General features: G+C 53.5%; 1 protein-coding gene and 1 pseudogene across 1 annotated transcript; one reads left to right on the forward strand and one right to left on the reverse strand.

The window, feature by feature from the left end:
* Positions 1–95: 95 nt before the first annotated feature.
* LOC128835572 (zinc finger protein 135-like) lies at positions 96–26,827 on the reverse strand. Its single transcript, XM_054025115.1, has 10 exons — positions 26,266–26,827; positions 23,846–24,393; positions 22,225–22,342; positions 21,845–21,961; positions 20,537–21,504; positions 17,053–17,182; positions 16,673–16,786; positions 15,483–16,284; positions 2,242–2,267; positions 96–1,213 (listed from the first exon to the last, which is right to left on the reverse strand). Exons 2-10 carry the CDS (start codon positions 24,251–24,253, stop codon positions 186–188), a joined length of 3,711 nt encoding a protein of 1,236 aa, XP_053881090.1. The 5' UTR covers positions 24,254–24,393; positions 26,266–26,827; the 3' UTR covers positions 96–185.
* Positions 4,539–11,456, forward strand: LOC128836925 (zinc finger protein 850-like; annotated as a pseudogene).
* Positions 26,828–26,906: the final 79 nt, after the last annotated feature.

The following is a 26,906-nucleotide window of genomic DNA, read 5'->3' on the forward strand; positions in this document are numbered from 1 at the left end:
GTTTATAGGTAACACCCCCCCCCCCGCCCATGTGGATTGTCTGGTACCTACAAGGCTCCGAGCTGAGACAGAAGCTCTGGCTACAGTTGGGACATTTATAGCATCTCTCCAATGCATGGGTTCTCTCTCTAAAGAGCCCAGAGAGCTCACAGTAGCTTCTCCCAGAATTGGGTCACCTGTCAGGTTTACTCCTGGGCGTGGGTCCTCAGATGCCTGCTAAAATTTGGCCAGCCACTAAAGCTCTTCCCACAGTCGGGACATTTATAGGGTCTCTCTCCTGTGTGGATCCTCTGGTGGACAACAAGGCTGGAACTTACACTGAAGCTCTTCCCACACTCATCACATCTATAGGGCCGCTCCCCGGTGTGGGTTCTCAGATGCTGGGCATGGGTGGAGCTTTGACCGAAGCCCTTCCCGCAATGAACACACTTGTAGGGTCGCTCGCCTGTGTGGATGCGCTCATGCCGGGTCAGGACGGAGGGATCGCTGAAACATTTCCCGCAGTGGGTGCATTTGTGGGGTTTCTCCCCTGTGTGGATTCGCTCATGCTGGATCAGGACTGAGAGAACGGCAAAGGCCTTCCCGCAGTGGGGGCATTTGTAAGGTCGCTCCCCTGTGTGGATCCTCATGTGTCGCACGAGCATGGAGCGGCGTCCAAAAGTCTTCTCGCACTCAGGGCATTTATAGGGTCTCTCACCTGTGTGGACCCGCTGATGGTTGGTCAGCGAGGAGCTGTGGCAGAACACTTTCCCGCAGTTAAGGCATTTGTACGGTTTCAGGCCTGTGTGGATCCTCTGGTGCTCTAGGAGCTTGGAGCTTTCCGAGAAGCTCTTCCCGCACTCATCACATCTGTAGGGTCTCTCGCCCGTGTGGGTCCTGCAGTGCTTGATTAGGGTTGCACGGTGCCCGAAGCTCTTCCCGCACTGGGCACATATGTAGGGTCGCTCCCCTGTGTGGCTCCTCTGATGGCGAAGGAGGTTAGAACTGTCGGCAAAACTCTTCCCACACTGGGGGCATTTGTAGGGTCGCTCCCCCGTGTGGGTTCGCTGGTGCCTCCTTAGGGTCGAGCTCTGTTTAAAGCTTTTCCTGCAGTCTGAACATTTATGGGATTTTTCTTCCATGGGGACGGGGTCGTCTCTCCCCGGGATGGGGGGGGGGCGGGTTCCTCTCTGCTGCCAACCAGCCCCGCTCTGATTCAGGCTGGTGTCTGTCCCTGCTCAGGGCTTTGGGGTCTCCCCGCGAGTGGCCGGTGCAGCTCTGGTCTCCAAGTCCCGGCCTGATGGGGATTCCCTGATCCTTTGTTCCCACCTTCGGGACAGGAAGAAAACACCGCACAGCTGATCTAGAACCCGCCTCCGACTGCTGCCCCAGGGCGGGATCGGCTGGGGGGACCCTGCTGGGCTCAGCAGCACAGACCCCCCCGCGCTGCTCCAGAGCTGGGGGGAGGGGGGGTCTCTCCGGTACCCCCCGGCCCTGCGAGCACTTCCCCAGGCAGCGATTTCCTGCCTCGGCGTCACCCCGGCGCCCCCACGCACCGCCCGGCCGGGGTGAGCCCTCCCTGGGCCCGCCGGCTGCAGACTGGGACTCGCCCCTCACCGCGCTGCGAGCCAGGCTCGGAACCCAGGCGTCCGGAGCGCTGCTGGGCTCGTACCCTGCTCCCGACCTGCCCTATTACAGCCCCCTTAGGGCACCACGTGCCCCGGGAGGGGGCGGAGTTGAGATTAACCCTTCCCTGCCCAGACGTCAGGCGCAAGACCCTCAGCGACCACAGGCAAGACTCCCTCTCCCCAGAGGCAGGAGGGTAACAAGGTGACCCTGGCTACCCTGAGAGACCCATCACAACTGTTAGCCGAGATGACACGCAAACGACTAATGGTGATGGAGGTTGGCGCTGTCGGCAAAGCTCTTCCCCCACTGAGGGCATTTGTAGGGTCGATGTCTCCTGTGGCTCCTCTGGTGCTCCTGTGAAGGTTCAATCTCCAGCTAAAGATTTGCCCCCCTTCGGAACATGTGTGGGCTCTTTCTCCCATGGGGACAGGGTTGGCTTTCGTTTGGCTGAAGTCTTCTCCATGCTGAGCGAGGCCGCCGGTGACCAGATGACCCGATTTTATAGGGACAGTCCCGATTTTTGGGTCTTTTTCTTATATACGCTGCTATTACCCCCCAACCCCTGTCCCGATTTTACACATTTGCTGTCTGGTCACCCGGGGTCTCCCCGCTGCTGTCCTGCTCTGCCCTGACTCTCGCGGATGTCTCCTCCTCGTCTCCTGGAAGAGAATAAACCACAGCTGAGCAGCCGATGAATACAGCCCAATCTTTCCTGCTTCACTGCTGCCCAAGAGCCGACTGAGTGGGTGGGAGACCCACGGGGTTCAGCTCCCCAAACTCCCTCCCCTTGCTGCTCCGATACACCTGCGGTGTGTGTGTGTCTCCAGAGTCCAGCCCCTGTTTGGCTCTGATCCCGACCTCTTCTCCCCTTCACACACAGACACACATTTCCTCCAGGCAGCGATTTCCTGCCTCTGCTGCTGTTTCTCTCCCTCCCCAGAGCCCCCCTCGCTGAGACTGTCTCTCCCCGGAGCCCTCGCTCACCGCCTGGCCGGGGCGATCCCCTCCTGGGCCTAGGGCTGCAGACGGGGACTCGCCCCCCTGGCCCCCTTCACCACACAGAGCCCAGCTGGTCACATCATCGGCTGATGGGGGGGGGGGTGTCAGGAAAGCGCCTGAGCTGTGAAACCCCCACTCTTCGGTGGGTGGGGGGGTGGGGAGGGACTGGGATTAACCCTTCAATGCCCAGACGTTATTCAATAGCTTGGGTCTAGACTGGCCCCGTGAGGGGCTTCTGGGACACAGCTAACCCTTATGGAAGGAGGCACAGGGATGCAGACGTCCCTGGGGAGCCATCCAGGACCTCATCGCTGCGGATGTTCAAGCGCACGTGGACCCAGTTGTCAGGGTGCCTGGCCTGGGTGAGGGTCCCAGCTGAAAATGACAAACTCAGAGCAGACTGTCAGAAAACAGGGCAGACCCCCCCCCCCCCCAAAGGTGGTATATTCTCGCATTAGATTTCACCAAGCCAGTAACAAAAGTCATTCCTGGAACACTGTATTAGTTTTACCTTGAAGCCACAGACAGTCCCCTTAGACATTCCAGCCCTCCCCACCCTTCTTTTTACCACACAGTCAAACTGGACTTTGTGATGAAAGCTTATTAAAACCAAATTCACCACACATCTGGTTCTTCCAGCCCTGGGGGGGCAGCCACTTACCAAGGTCAATGGATACTTCATATCATAAATAAAAAACCATGCCGATAGCCGATCCTTTAGTAAGCGGTCTAGAGATTTATTAACTAAGAAAAAGAAATGAAAGTTATTAAAAGGTTAAACAGATAAAGTACATTACAGTTGAATTATATAGCATATAGTCCAAAAGATAGCAGGGATGTTAAATCGGCTGGTTTTCTGTAAATCTCTCTGAATTGCCCAAGTAGTTTGGGGGGACCTCAGTCCTTTTGTTCAAAATTCCCTTGTTAGATAGAATTCATCAGTCCAGAGGTGGGATAGGAAAGAGGTGGGGAGGAGCCTTTGTTCTCTCCTTTTATAGCTTGACCCTTTGGGCTTGAAAAATACTGGCTGTCTCATGGGGCAAGCATCTCCATGGCACACAGGAAAAGAAAAAAACCTCAGTACCTTGTGTTGTGGACCTCCTCCTGGTGCTGGCCAAGATGACCATCCACCATACCGGGAGGAGGAAGCCGGATAGGGAGGTGTTCTGTAACTATGGCGCCTACTTCCAATCCTCCCTTAAATCACATCTCCAGGCAGAGTTCCACAGGTCCATGTCCACTGGCTCCCTGGATGGCTTTAAGGAGCGGTGGGCACTGTCCGGGATTCCTTGCTCAGTGCCCCCCTCTGAATCCTTGCCTTTGAAACGGTGACTTTCACTCATGTCCCTGTATTTTTAATTTGTTGTCCCTCAAAATAATATCCTCCCTTTAGGCCCACCCATGCCCAGTACCCAACACCCCCCACCAGAGCAAATGCTCAGGCATGAAATCCCTTCCAATGAAACCTGTCTGTCTGCTTCTCACGCATCCACTGCCTCAGAACCCGCAGGACCCCAACATTCCATCCAGTTGCTTCGGAACGCTCAGGAACCCAACATTCTGTTCAGCTGCCACAGAACCAGAACAGGGCAGGGCACCAACACTCCATCCAGCTGCACATTCCTTGTTGGGATAAGGGATCCCTGTGGGGCTGTGTCCATTTGTGCTTGAACATCCATAGGGATGGGGCCTTGGGTGAGATCCCCGCCGGGGCTCCCTTCCACAAGGGCTAGCTGCCAGCCAGTGCCCCCTGGGGCTCGGCCAAGCATGACGGTGCGGCGCGCCTCGCCAGAGTCTTGAGACTAACGTCTGGGCAGGGAAGGGTTAATCCGAACTCCGCCCCTTCCCGGGGCACGTGGTGCCATAAGGGGGCTGTAATAGGGCAGGTCGGGAGCAGGGGGCGAGCCCAGCAGCGCTCCGGACGCCTGGGTTCCGAGCCTGGCTCGCAGCGCGGTGAGGGGCGAGTCCCAGTCTGCAGCCAACGGGCCTAGGAAGCGCTCGCCCCGGCTGGCCGGGCGGTGAGTGGGGGCACCGGAGAGAGGCCGAGGCAGGAAATCGCTGCCTGGGGAAGTGTTCGCAGGGCCGGGGGGATCGGAGCCGAAACGCGGCTGGTACCGGAGAGACTCCCCCCCAGCCAGGTCGGAGGCGGGTTTCTAGATCAGCTGTGCGGTGTTTTCTTCCTGTCGCGAAGGTGAGAACAAAGGATCAGGGAATCCCCATCAGGCCGGGACTTGGAGACCAGAGCTGCACCGGCCACTCGCGGGGAGACCCCAAAGCCCTGAGCAGGGAGAGACACCAGCCTGAATCAGTACGGGGCTGGTTGACAGCAGAGAGACCCCCTCATTCCAGTGTAAAGACGACCCCACCCTCATGGAAGAAAAACCCCATAAATGTTCAGACTGCAGGAAAAGCTTTAAGCAGAGTTCGACCCTAAGGAGGCACCAGCGAACCCACACGGGGGAGCGACCCTACAAATGCCTCCAGTGTGGGAAGAGCTTTGCCGACAGCTCTAAGCTCCTTCGCCATCAGAGGAGCCACACCGGGGAGCGACCCTATGGGTGTGAGTGTGGGAAAAGCTTTGCTGACAGCGCCAAGCTCCTAGAGCACCAGCGAACCCACACAGGAGAGCGACCCTACAAATGCCCCCAGTGTGGGAAGAGTTTTGCCGACAGTTCCAGCCTCCTTCGCCATCAGAGGAGCCACACGGGGGAGCGACCCTGCGTGTGTGCCCAGTGCGGGAAGAGCTTTGCCGACCCCTCCAACCTCCTTCGCCATCAGAGGAGCCACACGGGGGAGCGACCCTACACGTGTGCCCAGTGCGGGAAGAGCTTTGGGCAAAACTCAAGCCTGATGAAGCACTGCAGGGCCCACACAGGCGAGAAACCCTACAGGTGTGATGAGTGCGGGAAGAGCTTCGCTCAGACCTCTAACCTTCTGGAGCATCAGAGGATTCACACGGGCGTGAAACCCTACAAATGCCCCGACTGCGGGAGAGTATTCTGCCACAGCTCCTCGCTGACAGGCCATCGGAGGATCCATACTGGTGAGCGACCCTACAAATGTGTCATCTGCGGGAAGAGCTTCAGCCAGAGGTCCAACCACACCCAGCATCAGCGGACCCACACGGGGGAGCGACCCTTTACATGCGATGAATGTGGGAAGAGCTTCAGTGTTCGCTCCAGGCTTATTATGCATCAGAGGATCCACACAGGGGAGTGACCCTGTAAATGTCCCAACTATGGGAAGCGCTTTAGTGACTGGCCAAATTTCACAAAACATCTGAAGACACATACCCAGGATGGGCCTGAGAAATAAATTTGAAAGAAAGCTTAATTTGGAGCTCAGACCTTGGTGGCAAGAGCAGGGGTCTTGGATTATCAGGACTCCTAGATTCTATTCCCAGCTCTAGGAAGGGAGTGGGGTCTGATGGGATAGAACAGCGGTAAGGATGAATGTCGGGGCTTCTGGGTTTTATTCCCTGCACCTGGAGAAAAGTGGGGTCTAGTGTGTTAAAACAGGGGGCCGGGAGTCAAGACACCTGGATTCTATCCCCTGTTGTGGGAGTGGGATTTAGTGGGTTAGAGGAGGCGCTGGGAATCAGGATGGCCAGGTTCCATTTCCAGCTCTGGGAGGATGCGGGGTCTACTGGTTGGAGTGGGGAGGGCATTTCATTACTGTTCTAACCTTTTAGTTTTATAAACACCATTGCTGGGATACCTATGAGCCCAATGTCATGTGGCCATTGAAAAGGCAAACACAATCCCAGGATGTATCAGGCAAGGTACTTCCAGTAAAGGTTGGGGAGGGGGTGAGGATAGTTCAGTGGTTTGAGCATTGGGCTGCTAAGCACAGAGTTATAAATTCAATCCTTGAGGGGGCTACTTAGGGATCTGGGGCAAAATCAGTACTTGGTCCTGCTAGTAAAGGCAGGGGACTGAACTCAATGACCTTTCAGGGTCCCTTCCAGTTCTAGGAGATAGGTATATCTCCTTATATTTAGGTTCTTCTCATCCCAAACCATCTTTGGAGAGACAGGGAGCAATACAGCATTGCCATTCATTCCTCACAAAGAAAAGTTGGTCTGGAAGGGACCCCCCGAGCTTATCTAGTCCAGCCCCCTGCACTGAGGCAGGACCAATCCTGTCTAGACCATCCCTGACCGATATTTGTGCAACCTGTTCATCCAAAATTCCAGGGACAGGGAGGCCACAGCCTCCCTTGGAAGCCTGATCCAGAGTTTAACTATCCTTAGGCCTGGTCTACACTGGGGAGGGTCGATCTAAGATACGCGACTTCAGCTATGAGAATAGCGTAGCTGAAGTCGACGTATCTTAGATCGAATTAAAATTATTTACTTTGCGTCCTCGCAGCGCTGGATCGACGGCCACAGCTCCCCCGTTGACTTTGCTTCCGCCTCTCGCACTGCTGGAGTTCAGCAGTCGATGGGAGAGCGATCAGGGATCGATTTATCGTGTCCACACTACCCGCAATACATCAATCCCTGATAGATCGATCGCTACCCACCGATCCAGCGGGTAGTGTCGACGTACCCTTAGAGTTAGAAAAGTTTTCCCAATCTCTGACCTACATCTCCCTGCCTGAAAACTGAGCTGCTTACTTCTTGTCCTGCCGTAGGTGAACATGGAGAACAAACGATCACTGTCCTCTTTATAATCGCCCTGGCTCTATTTGAAATATGTTATTAGGTCCTCCCTTCCTGTCTTCTTTTGTAAAGACTAAATATGCTCCATTTTCCCCCCTCATAGATCAGGTTTTCTAAACCTTGGATCATTTTTGTTGCTCTCCTCTGGATTCTCTCCAGTTTGTCCACATCTCTCCTAAAGCGTGGCGCCCAGAACTGGACACGCTATCCAGCTGAGCCTCACCAGGGCTGAGTAGAGCAGGACAGTTACCTCCCATGTCTTACGGGCAACACTCCTGTTAATACACCCCAGCACGATATTAGCCTGTATTGAATTGACTCGTATCCAATCTGTGATCCACTATAACCCCAGATCCTTTTCAGTTGTATAACTGCTAGCCAGGGCTCCCCCTTTTCTAGTTGTCCATTTGATTTATTTTTTCTTCCTAAATCCAGGTCTACACTCAAAAATTAAGTCAACCGAGTTATGTTGCTCAGCCACCAAACACTCTCCTCTGAGCTGTGCCAGCCCTGTCTTTACTTCGCAGGTAAACAAGAGGTGCACTGTAGTCTCCTTGAAGCATCCCCCTTGTTACATCCAGCCCCTGACACTGATTACTCACAGAAATCCCAGATCCCCTGCTCCCAAAGAAGCCGTGTACCCCAATTTACAAGTCTGACCTTACCTCACCGCTCGCATAGCACTTATGAGCACTTATACTAAAAACAAAAGGTTTATTTAGGGAAAAGATAGACATTCCACTAGAAACAAGAGAGAGGTGGTCGCAATACAAAACAAAATCTCAAAGCGTGAACTAGAGCTTGTTAGGAACGAAGAAGGCATATATAGGCAGAAGCCTGCTGTGGATTTTAAGAGTTTGTTCTGATAACGTTTAACAGCAGAAGCAGAGCTATGTATGTGTAAGAAACTGCAGAGCAATCATGGTAGTGAGAACAAGAAAAGATCCCGTGACTAAAAAGCTAGAAAAGACCAGTTTGAACGAACACTAAACATGTACTGATGGGGGAGGAGAGTTAACATGGAAGTGAGAGCCTACTACACATATATGAGAAAAGATAAAAAAGTATAAGTAAGTTTGTGTAACAAAGGGAGGTTGAAGCTGTATTGTCTGATGCTGGAAGTGACTGCAGTCCTCCTAATGATTTAGCTGGGAATTGGTCCTGCTTTGAGCAGGGGGTTGGACTAGATGACCTCTTGAGGTCCCTTCCAACTCTGATATTCTATGATTCTAATGAGCTTCCAACTTGTAAGTAGTTGATCACAACTTGCTGAGTGTTTTGCCTTAATAAATCTTTGTTAGACCCATCTGCTGAGTACTAATAGATGCCTTTCCTACCTAATGCACACCCCTTCTGCTGGGCATTCATGGACCCCAGGGTGAAATGATGTAGTGGCCATAGTCCAGTTCCAATGGATAAACTTCCTAAGCGGTTGTCAGGGAAAGTGTAAATACATAAGACATTTCTGCCTCTTCAGCTATCCATCCCAAGTACAATCAGGCCCCTGACCCACGAGCCTCCCCGGCCACCCCCTATCTGAGCCAGCTGTGTGATATGCAGCTGGCCCACCTCTGAACTGTGCCTTGGAATAGCTGTCAAGGCTTGTGCTCCACACCCTTCACTTCCTCAGCCTTGTGTCCTGCCCCAGCACCAAGTGGTGGGACTGCCTATCCCTTGTGGAGGGTGAGGAGCTTTGGTGGGCAAGTGCATATTTCACTCTGGTCCCACGGCCCACCAGGGATATTAGTTGGCCGCTTATTCACAGAGCCATGAGCATGGATGTGAGCACTGTTCGGGGTTCTCTGCTTGGTGCCCCAGCTGGATCTAGGTTTTTGAACCTACGACTTGTATCCCTTTTTTTTCCCCCACTTGTTGTCCCTCAAAATCATTTGAAAGTTGGGTCCAGTAGCTTCCCCCCCCCCCTTAGGCTGGAGGAGAGGTGCCTTAGATATGGGCGGACTTGTACCATCCCATCCTGAGAGCCTCAATAGATACCCCCATGCCGCCCTACCCAGGTCAAAGTCTGAGGCATGAAACCCCTTCCTGTGGAATAAAGTTTGTCTACTTCTCACCCACCACTGCCTCAGAACCCTGAGGGCCCCAACATTCCATCCAGTTGTTTCAGAACTCTCGGAGGCCCAACATTCTGTGCACCTGCTTCGAACCCTCAGGGCCCCAATATTCCGTGCAGCTGCCACTGCACCTTCAGGGTCCCAACTTCTCGCCCAGCTGCACATCCCTTGGGATAAGGGATCCCTGTGGGGCTGTGTCCATTTGTGCTTGAACATCCATAGGGATGAGGCCTTGGGTGAGATCCCGGCCGGGGCCCCCTTCCACAAGGGCTAGCTGCCAGCCAGTGCCCCCTGGGGCTCGGCCAAGCATGACGGTGCGGCGCGCTAATGCCCAGGCTATAGGTATATCCCGCCCTCGCCAGAGTCTTGAGCCCAACGCCTGGGCAGGGAAGGGTTAATCTCAACTCCGCCCCTTCCCGGGGCACGTGGTGCCCTAAGGGGGCTGTAATAGGGCAGGTCGGGAGCAGGGTACGAGCCCAGCAGCGCTCCGGACGCCTGGGTTCCGAGCCTGGCTCGCAGCGCGGTGTGGGGCGAGTCCCAGTCTGCAGCCGGCGGGCCCAGGGAGGGCTCACCCCGGCCGGGCGGTGCGTGGGGGCGCCGGGGAGACGCCGAGGCAGGAAATCGCTGCCTGGGGAAGTGCTCGCAGGGCCGGGGGGTACCGGAGAGACCCCCCCTCCCCCCAGCTCTGGAGCAGCGCGGGGGGGTCTGTGCTGCTGAGCCCAGCAGGGTCCCCCCAGCCGAGCCCGCCCTGGGGCAGCAGTCGGAGGCGGGTTCTAGATCAGCTGTGCGGTGTTTTCTTCCTGTCCGGACCGTGAGAACAAAGGATCAGGGAATCCCCATCAGGCCGGGACTTGGAGACCAGAGCTGCACCGGCCACTGGCGGGGAGACCCCAGAGCCCTGAGCAGGGGGAGACACCAGCCTGAATCAGAGCGGGGCTGGTTGGCAGCAGAGAGTCTCCCCCATCCCACAGTAGAGACATGGAAGAAAATCCCCATAAATGTTCTGACTGCCTGAAAAGCTTTAAGCAGAGCTCGACCCTAAGGAGGCACCAGCGAACCCACATGGAGGAGCGACCCTACAAATGCCCCCAGTGTGGGAAGAGCTTTGCCGACAGCTCCAAGCTCCTTCGCCATCAGAGGAGCCACACGGGGGAACGACCCTACAAATGCCTCCAGTGTGGGAAGAGCTTTGCCGACAGCTCTAAGCTCCTTCGCCATCAGAGGAGCCACACTGGGGAACGACCCTACAAATGCCTCCAGTGCGGGAAGAGCTTTGCCGACAGCTCCGACCTCCTTCGCCATCAGAGGAGCCACACAGGGGAGCGACCCTACATATGTGCCCAGTGCGGGAAGAGCTTCGGGCACCGTGCAACCCTAATCAAGCACTGCAGGACCCACACGGACGAGAGACCCTACAGATGTGATGAGTGCGGGAAGAGCTTCTCGGAAAGCTCCAAGCTCCTAGAGCACCAGAGGATCCATACAGGCCTGAAACCGTACAAATGCCTTAACTGCGGGAAAGTGTTCTGCCACAGCTCCTCGCTGACCAACCATCAGCGGGTCCACACAGGTGAGAGACCCTATAAATGCCCTGAGTGCGAGAAGACTTTTGGACGCCGCTCCATGCTCGTGCGACACATGAGGATCCACACAGGGGAGCGACCTTACAAATGCCCCCACTGCGGGAAGGCCTTTGCCGTTCTCTCAGTCCTGATCCAGCATGAGCGGATCCACACAGGGGAGAAACCCCACAAATGCGCCCACTGCGGGAAATGTTTCAGCGATCTCTCCGTTCTGACCCGGCATGAGCGCATCCACACAGGCGAGCGACCCTACAAGTGTGTTCATTGCGGGAAGGGCTTCGGTCAAAGCTCCACCCATGCCCAGCATCTGAGAACCCACACCGGGGAGCGGCCCTATAGATGTGATGAGTGTGGGAAGAGCTTCAGTGTAAGTTCCAGCCTTGTTGTCCACCAGAGGATCCACACAGGAGAGAGACCCTATAAATGTCCCGACTGTGGGAAGAGCTTTAGTGGCTGGCCAAATTTTAGCAGTCATCTGAGGACCCACACCCAGGAGTAAACCCGACAGGTGACCCAATTCTGGGAGAAGCTACTGTGCTCTTTAGAGAGAGAACCCATGCATTGGAGAGATGCTATAAATGTCCCAACTGTAGCCAGAGCTTCTGTCTCAGCTCGGAGCTTAGTAGGTACCAGAGAATCCACATGGGTGGGGGGGGGGTTACCTATAAACACCCCAACTGATGGAAGAGCTTTAGTCCCAGGATGTACCTTATTATTCATCAGAAGATCTACAGCAGAGACAGGCCTGAGCAATAAATGTGGAGGTAAGCGTCATTCAGAGCTCAGAACAGGACTTCTGCTGTGGCAGAGGAGTGGGGCCTCCAGGTTAGAGTGGGGCGGATAGTGAGTTTCTTTTCTACCTCTTATTTTTGGAAGAGTCATTGTGTTGATCTTGTGCAATGTGAGTTGTTAAAAATTCAACTGGAAGGTGAAGTTGTCTTTTCTGGTAGAATGTAACTTTTCTTCACACTATCATTGGGTGGGTGGAGGAAATCAAGCCAATAGCGCACTAGCCAGTTAGTGCATGGTAGAAAGCTGCTGTGTGAGTGGGGCATGACTGCTTTAGTCCTGCTGAAAGTGTGGAAGAATGGCAAATTAATAAACTGACCATGTGCCAGTTAGATTGAAAGCAAACTAGATCAGTTGTGGAGGCGGTGTGGCCAATATTAGAATGGAATCTAATGGATAATCCCTTCCTATTGAAGGCAGAGAATGCTAGTTCAGCAATTTAACACTAGGTTCTCTTCAGGTCAACATGAAACTTGAACAGTCTCTCTCCAATCAGGACACTGGTTATTCTTAACCAATCAAGAATTTATGAATTCACCTAGAACCATCCTAGTGTAGAACCAACAATTCACCAATCCAGTGTAGATACAACCACCATTCTGGGGATGTACTGAATACACCAGGGGGTCTCAAACTGGGGGTTGGGACCCCTCAGGCGGTCACAAGGTTATTACATGGGGGGGTCATGAGCTGTCAGCCTCTACCCCAAATCCCACTTTGCCGCCAGCATTTATAATGGTGTTAAATATATAAACAAGTGTTTTAATTTATAAGGGGGTCACACTCAGAGGCTTGCTAATCAGTGGCGTAGCCAGGTGGAGGGAACAGGGGGAGCGATCCAAAAAAAAGGCGCCACCCGCTGTGGCGCTTTTACTGACGGGGCGGCGCTCCGGGTCTTCGGCAGCACCTCGGCGGACATTCACTCGCTCTGCGGGGGGACCTTCACTTGCTCCGCGGGTCTTCGGCGGCATTTTGGCGAGTGAAGAGCGGCGGGCCCGGAGTGAGTGAAGGGCCTGCCCCCGAAGACCCGGAGCACCGCCAGGTGAGTAAAAATTAAAAAGGCACCAAGAAATTGAAAAGGCGCCACTTGTGCTCAGTGGGAGAGCGGCTGCTGCCCTCTTTCCCCCCCTCCCCCGCCGCAGCTATGCTACTGCTTGCTATGTGAAAGGGGTCACCAGTAAAAACGTTTGAGAGCCACGGGAATACACAACACAGTCTTGCAAGCATTGAGCTCTGCAGTCATTAGCAATGAACGAGACAAGGCACCAAGGTTTCTTATGACCTTTATGATGACATCAGGCATCGGTACTTTAGTACCTGACACCTTATGGCAGTTCCAAGGAGGTACTTATCTTTAAGGCACTTTGAAGAGTGTGATCGCGGCTACTTGAATGGATTGGCCCAAAAGAGACAAGTTTAGACTATTAAAAGCAATTGCTTAAAGTTATTGTTTTAAATCTCTCGCAGGCCAGTTTGTTTGAGTTTATAAAGGAGAGAGTGCTTAGAGCATTAGTGAAAATCTATAGTGTTGTTACGTGATGTCTCACTGGAGAATATTGACTTACTCAATACAACCTTCAGCTTACGTTGAAGAACAGAAGGGGAAATACAATCTTTGAAATGAAATCTCACCTCTTCTTCTTATCCTGTTAACCCTGGATCAAGGGGGGAGATTGCTTTCCGAACATCTGGGGATACTGCAGCTTCTTCATGGGTTCAGTCAACCCCAGGCTCCTCCCACAGAGTGACCTCAGTTTTATAGACCCCGACTCCAGTCCTTGTTGGAGGGGGCCTCCCTGTAATTTCTACTGGTCATTTGCCAACCGAGTGCTCAGAATTCTGCTTAGTTTCTCTGCTACTTCCATGGGTATCCAGTAGATGGAGGTAGTGTACAACAAAAGTCTTCAATCCTTTTCCTATGTCTTTTTATGTTTGATTCATGTCAAGGATTGTATTTCAGATTAGCCCACCTCATTTATTGCATGCAGTGTAGTTGTAGCCATGTTGGTCCCAGGATACTAGAGAAACAAGATGGGTGAAGTGATATCTTTTATTGGATCAACTTAAGACTAAAACACATTTTTATTGACTTATTCTAAGCAGAAAAGTTATTTTGGAAAATAGTTACTGTTTACTACTCTTGATGAGGTGCAAAGGAATTTTGTCAATATCACTTTTCACAGCAGACTTAGCGCTCCATTGCCACCCGTCCTGCTGCGCTGCTGCTGTGAATTCGGCGCTAGCAAGTCTGCTGTGAAAAGTGAGATTTGTATGTTTGTTAATTTCACTTTTCACAGCCTCCCTGCTCTGAAGGCAGCGTTGCCACCAGCAGCAGCATGGAAATAAGAGTAGCCATGTTTCTCTAGGATCCTGGGACCAACACGGCTACAACTACACTCCATGCAATAAATGAAGTGGGCTAATATGAAATACAATCCTTGAAATGAATCAAACAAAAAAAGACTCTGATAGGAAAAGGATTGAAGATTTTTTTTATACTACCGCCATCTACTGGATACCCATGGAACCAGCAGAGAAACTGAGCTGAAATCTGAGCACTTGGTTGGCAAATGGCCAGTAGAAACAAAAAATAACTTATCACCTCACCCATCTTGTGATGTTGTTGATTGGAATTTCACCCCTTTTAAGCAATTTCTTTTAATAATTCAAGGCTGTACCCTGGTGAAGTGGTTATACCTTTCAATCTTCCATTTTGTGCTATCCAATGCCTATTGCTTCTGGAGTGCAAACCTCATATACCAGGAAAACAAACAAAATCCACTGTAGTCTTCTAAATTTGGTGGATAAATTCCATACATTCTTTCATTGTATATAAGCATTTCATACTATTTAGTTCTCACAATAGCACAAAAAACATTATCATCATAGAGAGAGAGAGTTTATCTGATTCACAGAGCAGACAAGTGTGCAGCTTCTAAATTTGGGGTGGAGGACATTGATAGGACAAAACAGATCATCAATGGTATATTTGATTGATAAGCACAACAGATATATAGTTTCGCATTTGGGATGAAAACATGTGCTTTGGTTTCTTGGGGTAACAGACATTTTGCCCTATTAGACCTTCAGTCTGCCAGCTTCCCCACCCATCATTTGATCCACCCCCAGTGTGCCATGGGGAAGCAGGGTATCACCCTACTTGGTGACTTTTTGGAGGTTTTTTAACTATATTGGGAGTGAGAAAGAGGCTTTATCCATATGACAACTATGAGTGAGATTCTTGGTTAGGCAATTAACAATAATCTCATTCAGCCATTTTAGGTTCTATTTTTGGGAAGAAGTGGAACTCCAGACCTTGGCTGATCTGTGGACAAGTGTCTTAGATCAAGAATACTCAAACTGAGGGTTGCGAGGTTATTACATGGGGGTCACGAGTCAGGGGCTGTGCCAGCCTCTTCCCTGAGGTGGGGAAGAGCTGGACTAGACCAGTGGTGCACCAACTGGGAGGGGTGTCTGAGATTCTCTGGTGAGGGGCGCGAAGAAACTTTATTAATATCACTTTTCACAGCAGACTTAGGACCCTATTGCACTGCACTGCTGCTGGTGGCTTAGTCGGGTTTGATTTCTGCCTGAACCTTGCCCGCATTCAGTGCGCTCATGAGGTTTTCCCCCCATGTGAGTCTTCTGGTGCTGGATAAGCCCCAATCTCCAATTGAAGCTGTTCCCATAGTCCAAGAAGCCGTAGGGTCTTTCACCTGTGTGGGTCCTCTGATGCACCAGAAGGTTGAACCTCTGGGTGAACCCTACCCTGCACTGGATATATCTGTGGGATGTTCCCCCATGTGGGTCATTTGGTGCTTCCTAAGGTCTGAGCTCCGAGCAAACAGTTTCCCACAATCGGGGCATTTATAGGATTTCTCTTCTATGTGGCATTTCATCAAGTGTTGAACAAGGTACGATTTGAGAGCGAAGCTTTGCCCGCATGTGGTACATTTGTGAGGTCTCTCTTCCCAGTGCCTTAACTGATGCTGGGAAAGGCTGTACTTCTGACGAAAGCTTTTCCCACACTGGGGACATATGTAGGGTCTCTCCCCAGTGTGGACCTTCAGGTGTCTGGTCAGGGTTGATTTCTGCACAAAACTTTGCCCGCATTCAGTACATTTGTGAGGTCTCTCTTGCTGGTGCATTAAGTGATGCTGGGAAAGGTTGCACTTCTCACGAAAGCTTTTCCCACACTGGGAACATGTATAGGGTCTCTCCCCAGTGTGGACCTTCAGGTGTCTAGTCAAGTTTGATTTCTGCACAAAGCTTTGCCCACATTCCCTGCACTGATGAGGTTTTTGCCCTGCGTGGGATTGCTGGTGATGGAGGAGCGCCGAGTTCCCCCTGAAACTCTTCCCGCAGTCGGGGCATTTATGGGGTTTCTGTCCCGTGTGGGATCTCTGAGGATTATGATCATCACCCCCAGCAGGTCTCTCCTCCACCATGGAGTCTCCCTGCTGCCATCCTGCTCCACCGGGGTCTTCCCACTCAGGGCTCCGGGACATCCCGTTCGGCTCTGCTCCTGCAGCCTCTTCCTGCTGCGAAGTCTCCCCCTCTGTCCTGGCACCTGCTGGGACAAAGAGAGAATCCAGCCGGGGCTCATTCCCTGTGCCGGGGAGACGGGGGAGGGGCACAGGGGTTTGTTGCTGAGCAGAAAACTTGATGGGCAGGAAGCAAATCCTCCAAACCCTTCCCTGAGGGGAGAGGAGGGGCCGGGGCTGCCCCAATGGCCCAGCTGAGCCCTCTGAGAAAAGCAGGAGGGGGAGAGGGCTCCTGCCAGGGGTGGGAATCTGGGAGTGTCACTTGCCGTGACGACAAGGACCTGCCGGGGACGATACTGACAGAGACAAGGTAGAACTGAAGGGAGCTGGGGGAGACCCTGGCAGCTTTGCTGGGATCCCAGCTTTTCCCTTCACTCCCGGACAGTCTCCGAGACGGTGTCGCTCATTCCTCACCTGCGTGGGCGCCTCTCGGGGTCTCCCTTTCCTCAGAGCCCTGGAGATCCGGGACCCTCGGCTTTTCCCCTCGCTCCACTTGAGAGACCATGGCCAGGTCGGGGACGGCGAATCCTGCTCGGGGGAAGGAAACAGGCGAGATGGCGCTTGGTGAAATCTCCCCCCAGGGCGCGGTATGGAGAACTGCTCCTTGATTTTAACCCCAGCCCCGCTCTCTGCTTGGGGGGAAGCGGGATCTGCATTGTGGGGTGACGGTCTCTGTGCTGCTAGGTCTGGGGGATCCAGAGGCCAATGCCCCAAAGGCACCACGTGGGCTTCAGAACCTCCCTTCCCCCCACCCCCACCCAGCTGCTAATCCCTGAGGGGAAGCTGCTCCTCACCCAGTGAGATCAGAGGCTCTTCTTTATTCTCCTCCTTCACCTCCCTGCAGATCTTGCCCTGCTCTGGGGCCAGCGCTGCCCGCTCTGCCCTGGAGGAACACGCAGCCTCCTCCTCCCACGTCACCGGCTCCTGGAACAACAAAGACCCCCACTCAGCACCTGCAATCCCCGCCAGCCCCACTCGCTGCCCATCAGCCAACGAACCATCCGATGGGAGCTCCTGCCATGGGTCCTAGAAGAGAATGGCCTCATGTCCCCTTCCGCACCCCCAGGAGCCAGCCAGTCCTGCTGCCCTGGGGCTGGATGGGAGCTGGTGACGCTGGTGGGAACATGCTCAGAATCTGCTGTTTGGTAAACTGGGCCCCATGCAATCACAGCGTGTTTCAGTACAGCCAGATGCAAGGTCATCCCACCGGGAACAAAGAACACAGGCCTTACTGAGCCCACGCGGGACTGTCTCATGGAAAGCACTGCTTCTGACAGGGATTCTGGTGTCATTGTCGACAGACCACTGGACATGAGCTCCCAGTGAGATGTTGTGGGTGGGGGGGGAGAAGGGCCAATGCCATCCGTGGCTGTTTAAACAGAAGCAGCGAGGAGGGAGGTGGTTTGACCCCTTTGTGCGGCTTTGGGGAGACCGATATTAGAACAGAACGTCCAACTCTGGTGTCCCCATTTTAAAAAGGATGTTGACAAACTGGAGAGGGTGCAGAGAAGAGCCACAAAAATGATTCATTATGCAAGGCACTGCATTTAGCCGTATGGAGTGGAAATCCATCTTATTGTTCTTTTTTAAAAATGATTCCGGGGCTAGAAACGATGCCTTACAGGGGGGGACTTGGCTCACACTATTTAGTTTATCAGAAAGGTAGAGGGGTATAAGTGTCTTCACAGGGAGAAAATTCATCAAAATTTAGGTTCTACTTTCATATACACACACACACACACACACTCTCTCTCTCTCTCTCTCTCTCTCTCTCTCTGCATTATTAGCCTGTGTAACTCATTTCCACTAGATAGCACTGAGGCCTGGAGCCCAGTGGAGGATCGGATAGCACCATAGATAATGAGAACCTCCCTAGGTACATTATTAGCTCAAGTAAAAAATGTTTTTAGGAGGAATCTGCTTCTGGGCACAACCCAACAACTAGCTGACAGGATTAGGAAGACACTTGGACAAGGGGCAAATTGTGCCCCCTTTGTCCACTACTGGATTTCTTTCCTGTACCTACGAAGGGCCTAAATATTGGCCACTGGCCACCAGTGTGGCTTGTTCCTATGGGGACTGAACAACGTCATGGCAGACGGTGAAAGAAGAGAGAGCTGATTTTGGCGAGGGCAAAGGGAAAGAGACTCATCTTAGTCTTGGTCTACATCAAAAACTGATATCAACCTGGCTATGTCACTCGGGGCTGTGAAAAATGTCTTGAATTCTTTGCAGAATTCTTCTGCCAACCTAGCTACCGCCGCTCGAGGAGGTGGATTTGCTACAGGGACAGAAAACCCCCTTCCATTGCTGTAGTGTCTGCATTACACCAGCAGCGCTGCAGCACTGGCGTTGTGGTGCGGTAGCACGTGTAGTGTAGACATACCCCTAGTCTCTTCCCCGCGGACGGCAGTGACCAGGGCAGCTGAGGAGACTCTCCAAGGGGATCCATTTTTCAGAAAGAAGGGATTCACCCCACCACCTTCCAGACTCAAAGCAACATGTCCCCTGGGAGCCCTGGGATGGGGGCGGGGGGGTCTTTTGTTGTGAGCTGCAAGGTCACAGCTGTCCCCAGCACAACCAAAAAAATACACAAACTCGCTGTTCTGCAATAGGCACAGAGGCCTTCACAGGGCACGTTCCTGCTTAGTTAACAGCACGCAGGGTTGATCAGGTAAAGTAGTGATCACTTGGTTCCATCAGCCTAGTGGGAAACGAAAAGGAATGGCCGCTTAGCCGTGCCCTGCAATCCCCTCCCCTAAAAGCCCCACACTTCTGGGACACCATCCTGCTCAATCCCTATGAAACCGACTGGCTGATGCCCCATTTACACTGCAGAGAGAACTGGGGTTTTGTGATTGGTCTAGGACATATTAGGGCTTAACCAGCTACGCGGCAAATGGGGAATTTTTCGGTTCACACCCAGCACTCGGCCCAGCAATGTTTGTAGGAATAAATGGTGAAATATCCTGGGCTGCTAGTCCCCACTGGCCAAGCAGCAGCTCCCTACAACAAGGACATTATTTATTTCAGACACTCACAGTGGACTGTGGGATGCAGAGCTAGGGGAGGAAGTAGGATGTAAATCACCAGTTACAGGAAGCGGCCACACAGGAAAACCGCTGTGCGCCCAACCACTTACAGGAACTCTGCGATAGTCTGAGCGGCTCAACACTGAAGCCGCAGGCTAAGATGGGATGGTTGGTAACCCATTGTTCACCGTGTGCTTTGTGACAGTGAGCTGCAGTTTTATCCCATAGTGCCACTTGCCAGTTAGGAGCATGGTAGCAAACTGCTGTCCGGATGGGGCACGACTGATTTACTCCTCCTCGGCTGTCACCGTTAAACTTCCCCCTGTGAGAGTTGGTCAGTACAGGGTATTTTACAGGTGTCAGTATACAGGTCTAATTATAACTCTGTAACTTCCTGTGTGGACACACTTATTCTGGAATAAGAGTGTTCACTGGGGAAGTTATAACCTGTATTACCAGAGAGGCATAATTATACTAGTAAACCTCACGGGGTAGACATGCCCTAAGACATGTTTAAAAGATACACACACGCACGCACACAGAAACACACACGTATTCCCACTCCTACATCATCCCACTTTTCAAATGGTCCATACCTCCACTACCAGTCGCTCTCAGCTCTAGTTTTCTACCACTAGTGCCTTTGTGATCACTTCCCTCCAACATCCAATCATCTAACCTCCCTAACTATCTCCCCCTCCCCCCTGAGAAAGATCTCTTCCTTCCTCCCAAACATAGGCGCCAACCCCATGGGGGCTCCAGGGCTGGAGCACCCATGGGAAAAGTTAGTGTGTGCTTAGCACCCACTGGCAGCCAAGCTCCTCCCTTCCTCCCACCAATCAACTCCTTCCCCTCCCTCCCACCGCCTCCTGGCCTCCATGATCAGCGGTTCCATAGCACGCAGGAGGCACTGGGAGGGAGGGGGAGGAGAGGGGACAGGGTGCACTCAGGGGAGGGGGGAGAACTGGGCAGGAAGAGGTGGAAGGGTGGAGTGGGGGCAGGGCCTGGGGCTGAGCAGGGGTTGAGCACCCCCAAGGAAAATTGGAAGCTGGTGCCTGTGCTCCCAAATCTCACACTTGTCACCATCGATAAGCCACTACTACCCACCCACGCTCTTTAAACCTTGTACTTTAATACGTATGGGGGAAGAAGTGCCCCACTCCAAGCAAAGGAAGTACCACACCAATGTTTTCTATTGTGTGTGGACTCCCTATCGCAATGCTAGATCTACTGAATCTGAAGTTACATTTGCTGCATCACGTTTCTCTCCCATGTGACGTTTCATCAAGTGTTGAACCAGGTTCAATTTCTGAGTGAAGCTTTTCCCACATTTGGTACATTTGTAGGGTCTCTCCCCAGCGTGGATCCTCAGATGTCTAGTCAGGTTTGATTTCTGCCCGAAGCCTTGCCCGCATTCAGTGCACTCATGAGGTTTTTCCCCCGTGTGGGTCTTCTGATGCTTGACAAGCCCCGATCTCCTGTTGAAGCTCTTGTCACAGTGGGGGCATTCGTAGGGTCTCTCGTTCATGTGGGTCCTCTGATGTGTTAGGAGGCTGAACCTCTGGGTGAACCCTACCCCGCACTGGGGACATCTGTAGGGGCGCTGCCCCGTGTGGGTTGTCTGGTGCTTCCTCAGGTCTGAGTTCCAAGCAAACTGCTTCCCACAATGGAGGCATTTATGGGGTTTCTGTCCCATGTGGCGTTTCACCAAGTGTCGAACAAGGTACGATTTGAGAGCGAAGCTTTGCCCACATGCGGTACATGTGTGAGGTCTCTCTTGCTGGTGCGTCATCTGATGCTGGGACAGGCTGTACTTCTGACTAAAGCTTTTCCCACACTGGGCACATGTATAAGGTCTCTCTCCAGTGTGGATCCTCAGGTGCCTAGTCAGGGTGGATTTCTGCCCAAAACTTTGCCCACATTCCCTGCACTGATGAGGTTTTTCCCCCGTGTGGGATCGCTGGTGGTGGAGGAGCGCCGAGTTCCACCTGAAGCTCTTCCCGCAGTCGGGGCATTTACAGGGTTTCTGTCCCATGGGGGTTCTCTGAGGCTGGGGCTCACCACACCCAGCAGGTCTCTCCTCCCCTGGGGGATCTCCCTGCAGCCATGCTGCCCCACAGGCATCTCCCTGCTCGGGGCTCCGGGACATCCCAGGTGGCTCAGCTCCCACAGGTCCTTCCCATTGGGGATTCCCGTCGTCTGTCCCGGCACCTGCTGGGAGAGAGAGAGAGAGAGAGAGAGAATTCAGCCAGGGCTCATTCCCTGTGCTGGGGTGAGAGGGGGCAGCAAAAGGGGTTTGTCGTTGAGCAGAAAACCTGATGAGCAGGAAGTGAAACCCCCAAACCCTTTCCCAGAGGGGAGAGGAGGGGCCGGGGCTGCTCCAGCATCCCAGCTGAGCCCTCAGAGAAAGGCTGGGGGAGGGATGGGCTCCTGCCAGGGGTGGATCCAGGAGTGGCACCTGCCATGAGGCAAGACAGAACTGGGGGGCTCCCGCTGGCTTTGCTGGGATCCCACCTGTTCCCTTCGCTCCGAGGCGGCGTCGCTCATTCCTCACCTCTGTGGGCACCTTTCGGGATTTCCCTTTCCTCAGAGCCCTGGAGATTTGGGACCCTCGGCTCTTCCTCTGGCTCCATCCGGGGGATCGCAGCCGGGTCAGGGATGGTGAATCCTTCTGGTGGGGAGGAAACGGGCGAGACGCCCCTGGTGAAATCTCCCCCTAGGGCTTTGTATGGAGAACATGCCCCGATTTTAACCCCAGCCCTGCTCTCTGCTGGGAAGACGCAGCATCACCATTTGGAGGGTGACCGTCTCTGTGCTGCTGAGCCTGGGGGCTCCACAAGCCACTTCCCCAGAAATGTAATGCCCCCGATGCAGCATGACTTCTTCAGTAACTCCTGCCAACCCCCACCCCCAGCTCCTGAAGCGGCTCCTCACCCAGCAAAATGAGAGTGTCCTCCTTAACCTCCCTGCAGATCTCACCCTGTCCTGGATCCAGCTCTGCCCGCTCTGCCCCAGAGAAACACACAGTCTCCTCCTTCCATGTCACCAGCTCCTGGAACAACAAGGGCCCCCGATCAGCATGTTATCGTTCAGTTTAGCCAGCTTGCAACCAGGCTCAATCAGGCTTCGTTAGTCAGAGCCCAAAAAGCACAGCACAGAAAGGCAAAGGTTAATACATCACCAATCCAATCTGGAAGACCGTTTTTGCAGCGATCCAGATTGTCCTGAAATTATTGGCTTACCTCTAATCATATTTATTCCCGAGTTGTTTCAACAAAGGGAAAGTTCTACTCATCCCATGATATTAACCAAGGTTGACATACCAGTCCTCACCAGTTTCTTATCTTGTTTTGAACATAGTTCTCTAAAGGTCATCAACCCTTAGAGACACGTGCCTTGGTACTGACCGGATGTTGGTTAAGCATCAACAAAACTATCCATCTTATCCTGTCTCTTTGGTATGTCTCTGTACCTGACACTGAAATTGCAACTCTTCATATGTGCCCTCAGTTAACCAATCTTAGCATAACTGAAAAGCACCCTGGGAAGAGCTTAATATGAATACAATTCATAGTCACATAAAGCATTAATATAACACATGCTATTGATATAGATTGGCATTATGTATATGATATTGGTTAACACAGAGACCTCATCAATTTTCTCGTCTCTAGTTCCATTTAGGAGTTGCCAGACACAGAGGTGTCTTGTAACAGCCAGACTCAGATACCTGGAGGCTTCTGGATTTCGCAAGCCTCAGATATCCTCATTCTGACAGGTCCTGCTAAGCTTCCAAACATCCAAAGAACAGAGGCACAGGTAAGCAGCACAGCGATTGCAACAGTTTAGCTCCCATGAGGTTTGCACAGCAAAGTTGAATACAACTCTAAAGAAATGGGAGAGAACAGTTCACGGATATACAGCATATCCTATTCCTTAACTGCTGTGCACAGCCACCTTATACAATCATGCTGCAGTAGTAAAGCAAGTCACATTTTGTTCATCCATCTGTTTGCGAGCTGATTCCACACTCCGCACCAGGATTCCATTCCTTGTATGGAAATTGCCTCTCTAGCACTAGTACGGGAGTTTTGCAAGCCGCGGTCTCTCCCGTCACGTACGGCCTAGGCGCTGCTTCAGTTTGGTCACCAAGAGCTGCAACCCTAGTCAGACCCACTCCTTCCCCGCCAGCCTTCAAACCATCAGATGGGAACTCCTGACCCGGAGACGTAGAGGAGAAAGGCCTCTCGTTCCATTCCCCACCCCCATGAGCCACACCGTCTCCCCTTCCAGGGGGTGGATCGGAGCCAGCGCCTCTTAGAGGGGAAAGGCCCCACGGCCCATTCTCCACTTCCTGGGCCAGCCAGTCCCCTGTCCTGGCCCCAGGACAGAGCCAGCACCTCCCCATCCCAAGGTGAAAGGTCCCGTATCCCATTCCCAGACCCCCTTCAGCCAACCAGTCCCCCCCGCCTCATGGGTGGACTGGAGCTGGCACCCCCTAGAGGGGAAAAGGCCCCGTGTCCCACTCCCTAATGATTTCACATCCGTAAATTACCTCCTGCTGTGGCCATATTCCGGGCTCTTCCTTGGCTAACTGGAAACCCTCCGCCAGAGCCACGGCCTGCTCCCCGGTCTGGGGGTGACACCCCCCCACCCAGCTCTGGGTCTCCTGGGGCAGGATGCTCAGGAACTGCTCCAGCACCAGCAGCTCCAGCATCTGCTCCTTGGAGCGCTGCTCCGGCCTCAGCCACGCCCGGGAGAGGAGGCAGAGGTGGTCGTACGCCTGCCGGGGCCCCTCAGCCTCCTGGTAGCGGAACCCCCTGAAGCGCAGACGATGCATCTCCATGTCGACGGGTCCGTGGGCATCCGGCTCCTCCACTTCCTCTTTGGGAACCAGGCCACATCCCAGTGGGGGCTGGAACTGGAGCCTGAGAGCGGCTGGGGGAGCCACCTGGGTAGCCATGGCCCGTCTCTGAGCCGGAGCACAGCCGTATCTCCCTGGGGATCGCCTGGCATCAGCAATGGACCCCCTGCAGCACCATCTGTGTGTGGAGGGGGGGCACGTCCAAGGGGGGATGAGATCAGCCCAGGGGATGATCACCTCTGTGGAGAGGGGAGAGAAATTAGAGCCACAGAAGAAATGAGAACAGCCCCCTCCCCCCCCCATCCCCAGTGTTGTGGGGAGAGATGCAGACCCAGCACAGGTGACCCCAAAATTGGTGGCTCTCGGTCTATCATCTACGTACTTCTGCACACCCGGGTCTCCTCCTGGCCGTGTGAAGTGAAAATCAACCAAAAAAGTATCATTGTTAGGACTTGTAGCCTGATCTACAGGTTATATATTACTTAAGAATCCCCAATTATCACTTTGAGGGTTGACAAATTCTTGCCCCCAAGATCAGGCTCTGTATTATTCAAATTATTATATAGTTGGAAATCCCAATGTGCACAGTTGCAACACTCACACTATAGGAACTCTTCTATCTTTATAAATAGAGTTTATTAATACATTTAGCACAGTCACAAACACCCCAACTCAGTAAGGTAGGTAGAGATACTACAGAATGTACATCTGCACGGCCACATACTCTCACCAGCCCTTGCAGAACATTACGATCAACTTCTCCATCATCTCCAGTGGCCAATCCAAGGAGTATATCTCCGTCTCCTACTGCCCCTGGGCTGGATGGGACTTTTATAATACGATACGCTGACGACACTATGTTTGATGCATATTCAGTAGAGGTATTTCCCTTTTTCCTTATTTGTATATCCTTACCTTTCCAGTTTTGGACTGTCTTTTTTCTATGGGTTAGTATATCAATGATCTCAACTTATTATCATATATGTCAATTCGTTGCCATGGCCCTTTAGTGGTTAGGTATCTGCGGATGTATCTCATGTACCTGTTATATATGTAAATTCGTTGCCATGACACTTCTGAAGTTGGATCGTGTACCTGTGGTCAGAACTTCCCCTTAAACACACTATTTTCAGCTCCCCAAATACTTGGGGTTTTCCACCAGGCCGTTTATCTGCGCAAAGTTTAGCTCTTCAAAGTTCCTAGGCCTCAAGGCTTATGCTAACTTGCTGAAGCTAATGTCTTACAGGATTCAGGCCTGTAGGTTCCTTGCATTACTGCTGAATACAGAGGCACTGGAGCCCCCACAGAAAAAAAAATTAGTGGGTGCTTAGCACCCACCGGCAGCCAGCTACTCCCCTCCCCCCAGTGCCTCCCGCCCGCCAGCGGCCCTGCTGATCAACTCCTCCCTCTCCCTCCCAGCCCCCCACCCGCTGTGATCAGCTGTTCCATGGTGTGCAGGAGGCACTGGAGGGGGGAGGAGAGGGGACGGGCGCACTTGGGGAGGGGACGGAACTGGACAGGAAGAGCTGGGCCGAGGGCGGAGTGGAGGCAGGAAGAGGAGGGATGGGGTGGAGCCTTGGGGGAAGGGGTGGAATGGGGGCCTGGGTGGCGTGTCCATTAGCCGGGGAAGGCTGTGCCTCCCCAAACAGCCCCGCATGGCCTCAGCCATGGTCCTCCCCAAAGCTACCTCCTTCTTGCCCTTCCCCTTTGGCCCCAGCCCAGGCAGGGTATTCCTCTTCAGTACTGCTGGGGCTGGAGCTAGGGTGGCCGGGACTTGGGGGGGGGTTGGGGCTGCCTAGCGCTGGGGGGGGAGGGCCCAGGTGCTGGGGCTGTGCCACCTGGTGCTGGTTTGGGGGGCTGGAGGCGCTGGGGCTGCCCACCCTGTGCTTGTGGGGGCTGAGGGTACAGGGGGGGCTGGCAGCCACGGAGGGGGGGGGGGGCTCCAGATGCCTGCAAGGGAAGGGGGTGGGGCCGCAGCAGGGGGCCAGCCAGCACCTGCTGCCCATGAGTGGGGGCAGGGCCGGGGGGGAGTCAAGCACCTCCAGGGAAAGGAGGAAGCGGGTGTTTGTGGCTGAAAGGCAAGCTAGCCCTCTGGGCTACAGACTCCTTACCTGTGTCTTGTTCCTAGATCAGTGGGTCTCAAACTGTTGTCCTGGTGACCCCTTTTCACACAGCAAGCCTCTGAGTGTGACCCCTCCCTTATACATTAAATCCACTTGTTTATATTCAACACTATTATAAATGTGAAGCGGAGTTTGGGCTGGAGGCTGACAACTCGCAACCCCCCTGTAATAACCTCACGACCCCCAGTTGAGAGCCCCTGTCCTCGATCCTGATACACAGATCTTCACGGATCTAATTACAAGCCCCCACTGCTTTCCCAGAGTTGAGGGCAGAACCCAGGAGTCCTGGCTCCCAGCCCCTGCCGGAGCCAGGGAGAGAACCCAGGAGTCCTGGCTCCCAGCCCCCCCTGCTCTAACCACTAGACCCCTGGGGACCCAACCCAGTGTGTAATATCTGTGCTTTCCCTGCAGCTGGGTGGGGAGGGGAGGAGGGTGTTTCTCCGTCCCAGCCACAGTTGGGCTCCGATCCCCTCGCCCCTGTGGTGCCGCTTCCTCCAGGCAGCGATTTCGTGCCTCTGCTGCAGTTTCTCTCCCTCCCCGGAGCCGCCTCTGGCTGCTTCTCCCCGTGTCTCCCCCGCGCCCCCACTCACCGCCCGGCCGGGCTGCAGACGCAGACTCGCCCCTGCGCA

Source organism: Malaclemys terrapin, chromosome 4 (assembly GCF_027887155.1).
Source record: "Malaclemys terrapin pileata isolate rMalTer1 chromosome 4, rMalTer1.hap1, whole genome shotgun sequence".
Lineage (NCBI taxonomy): Eukaryota > Metazoa > Chordata > Testudines > Emydidae > Malaclemys > Malaclemys terrapin.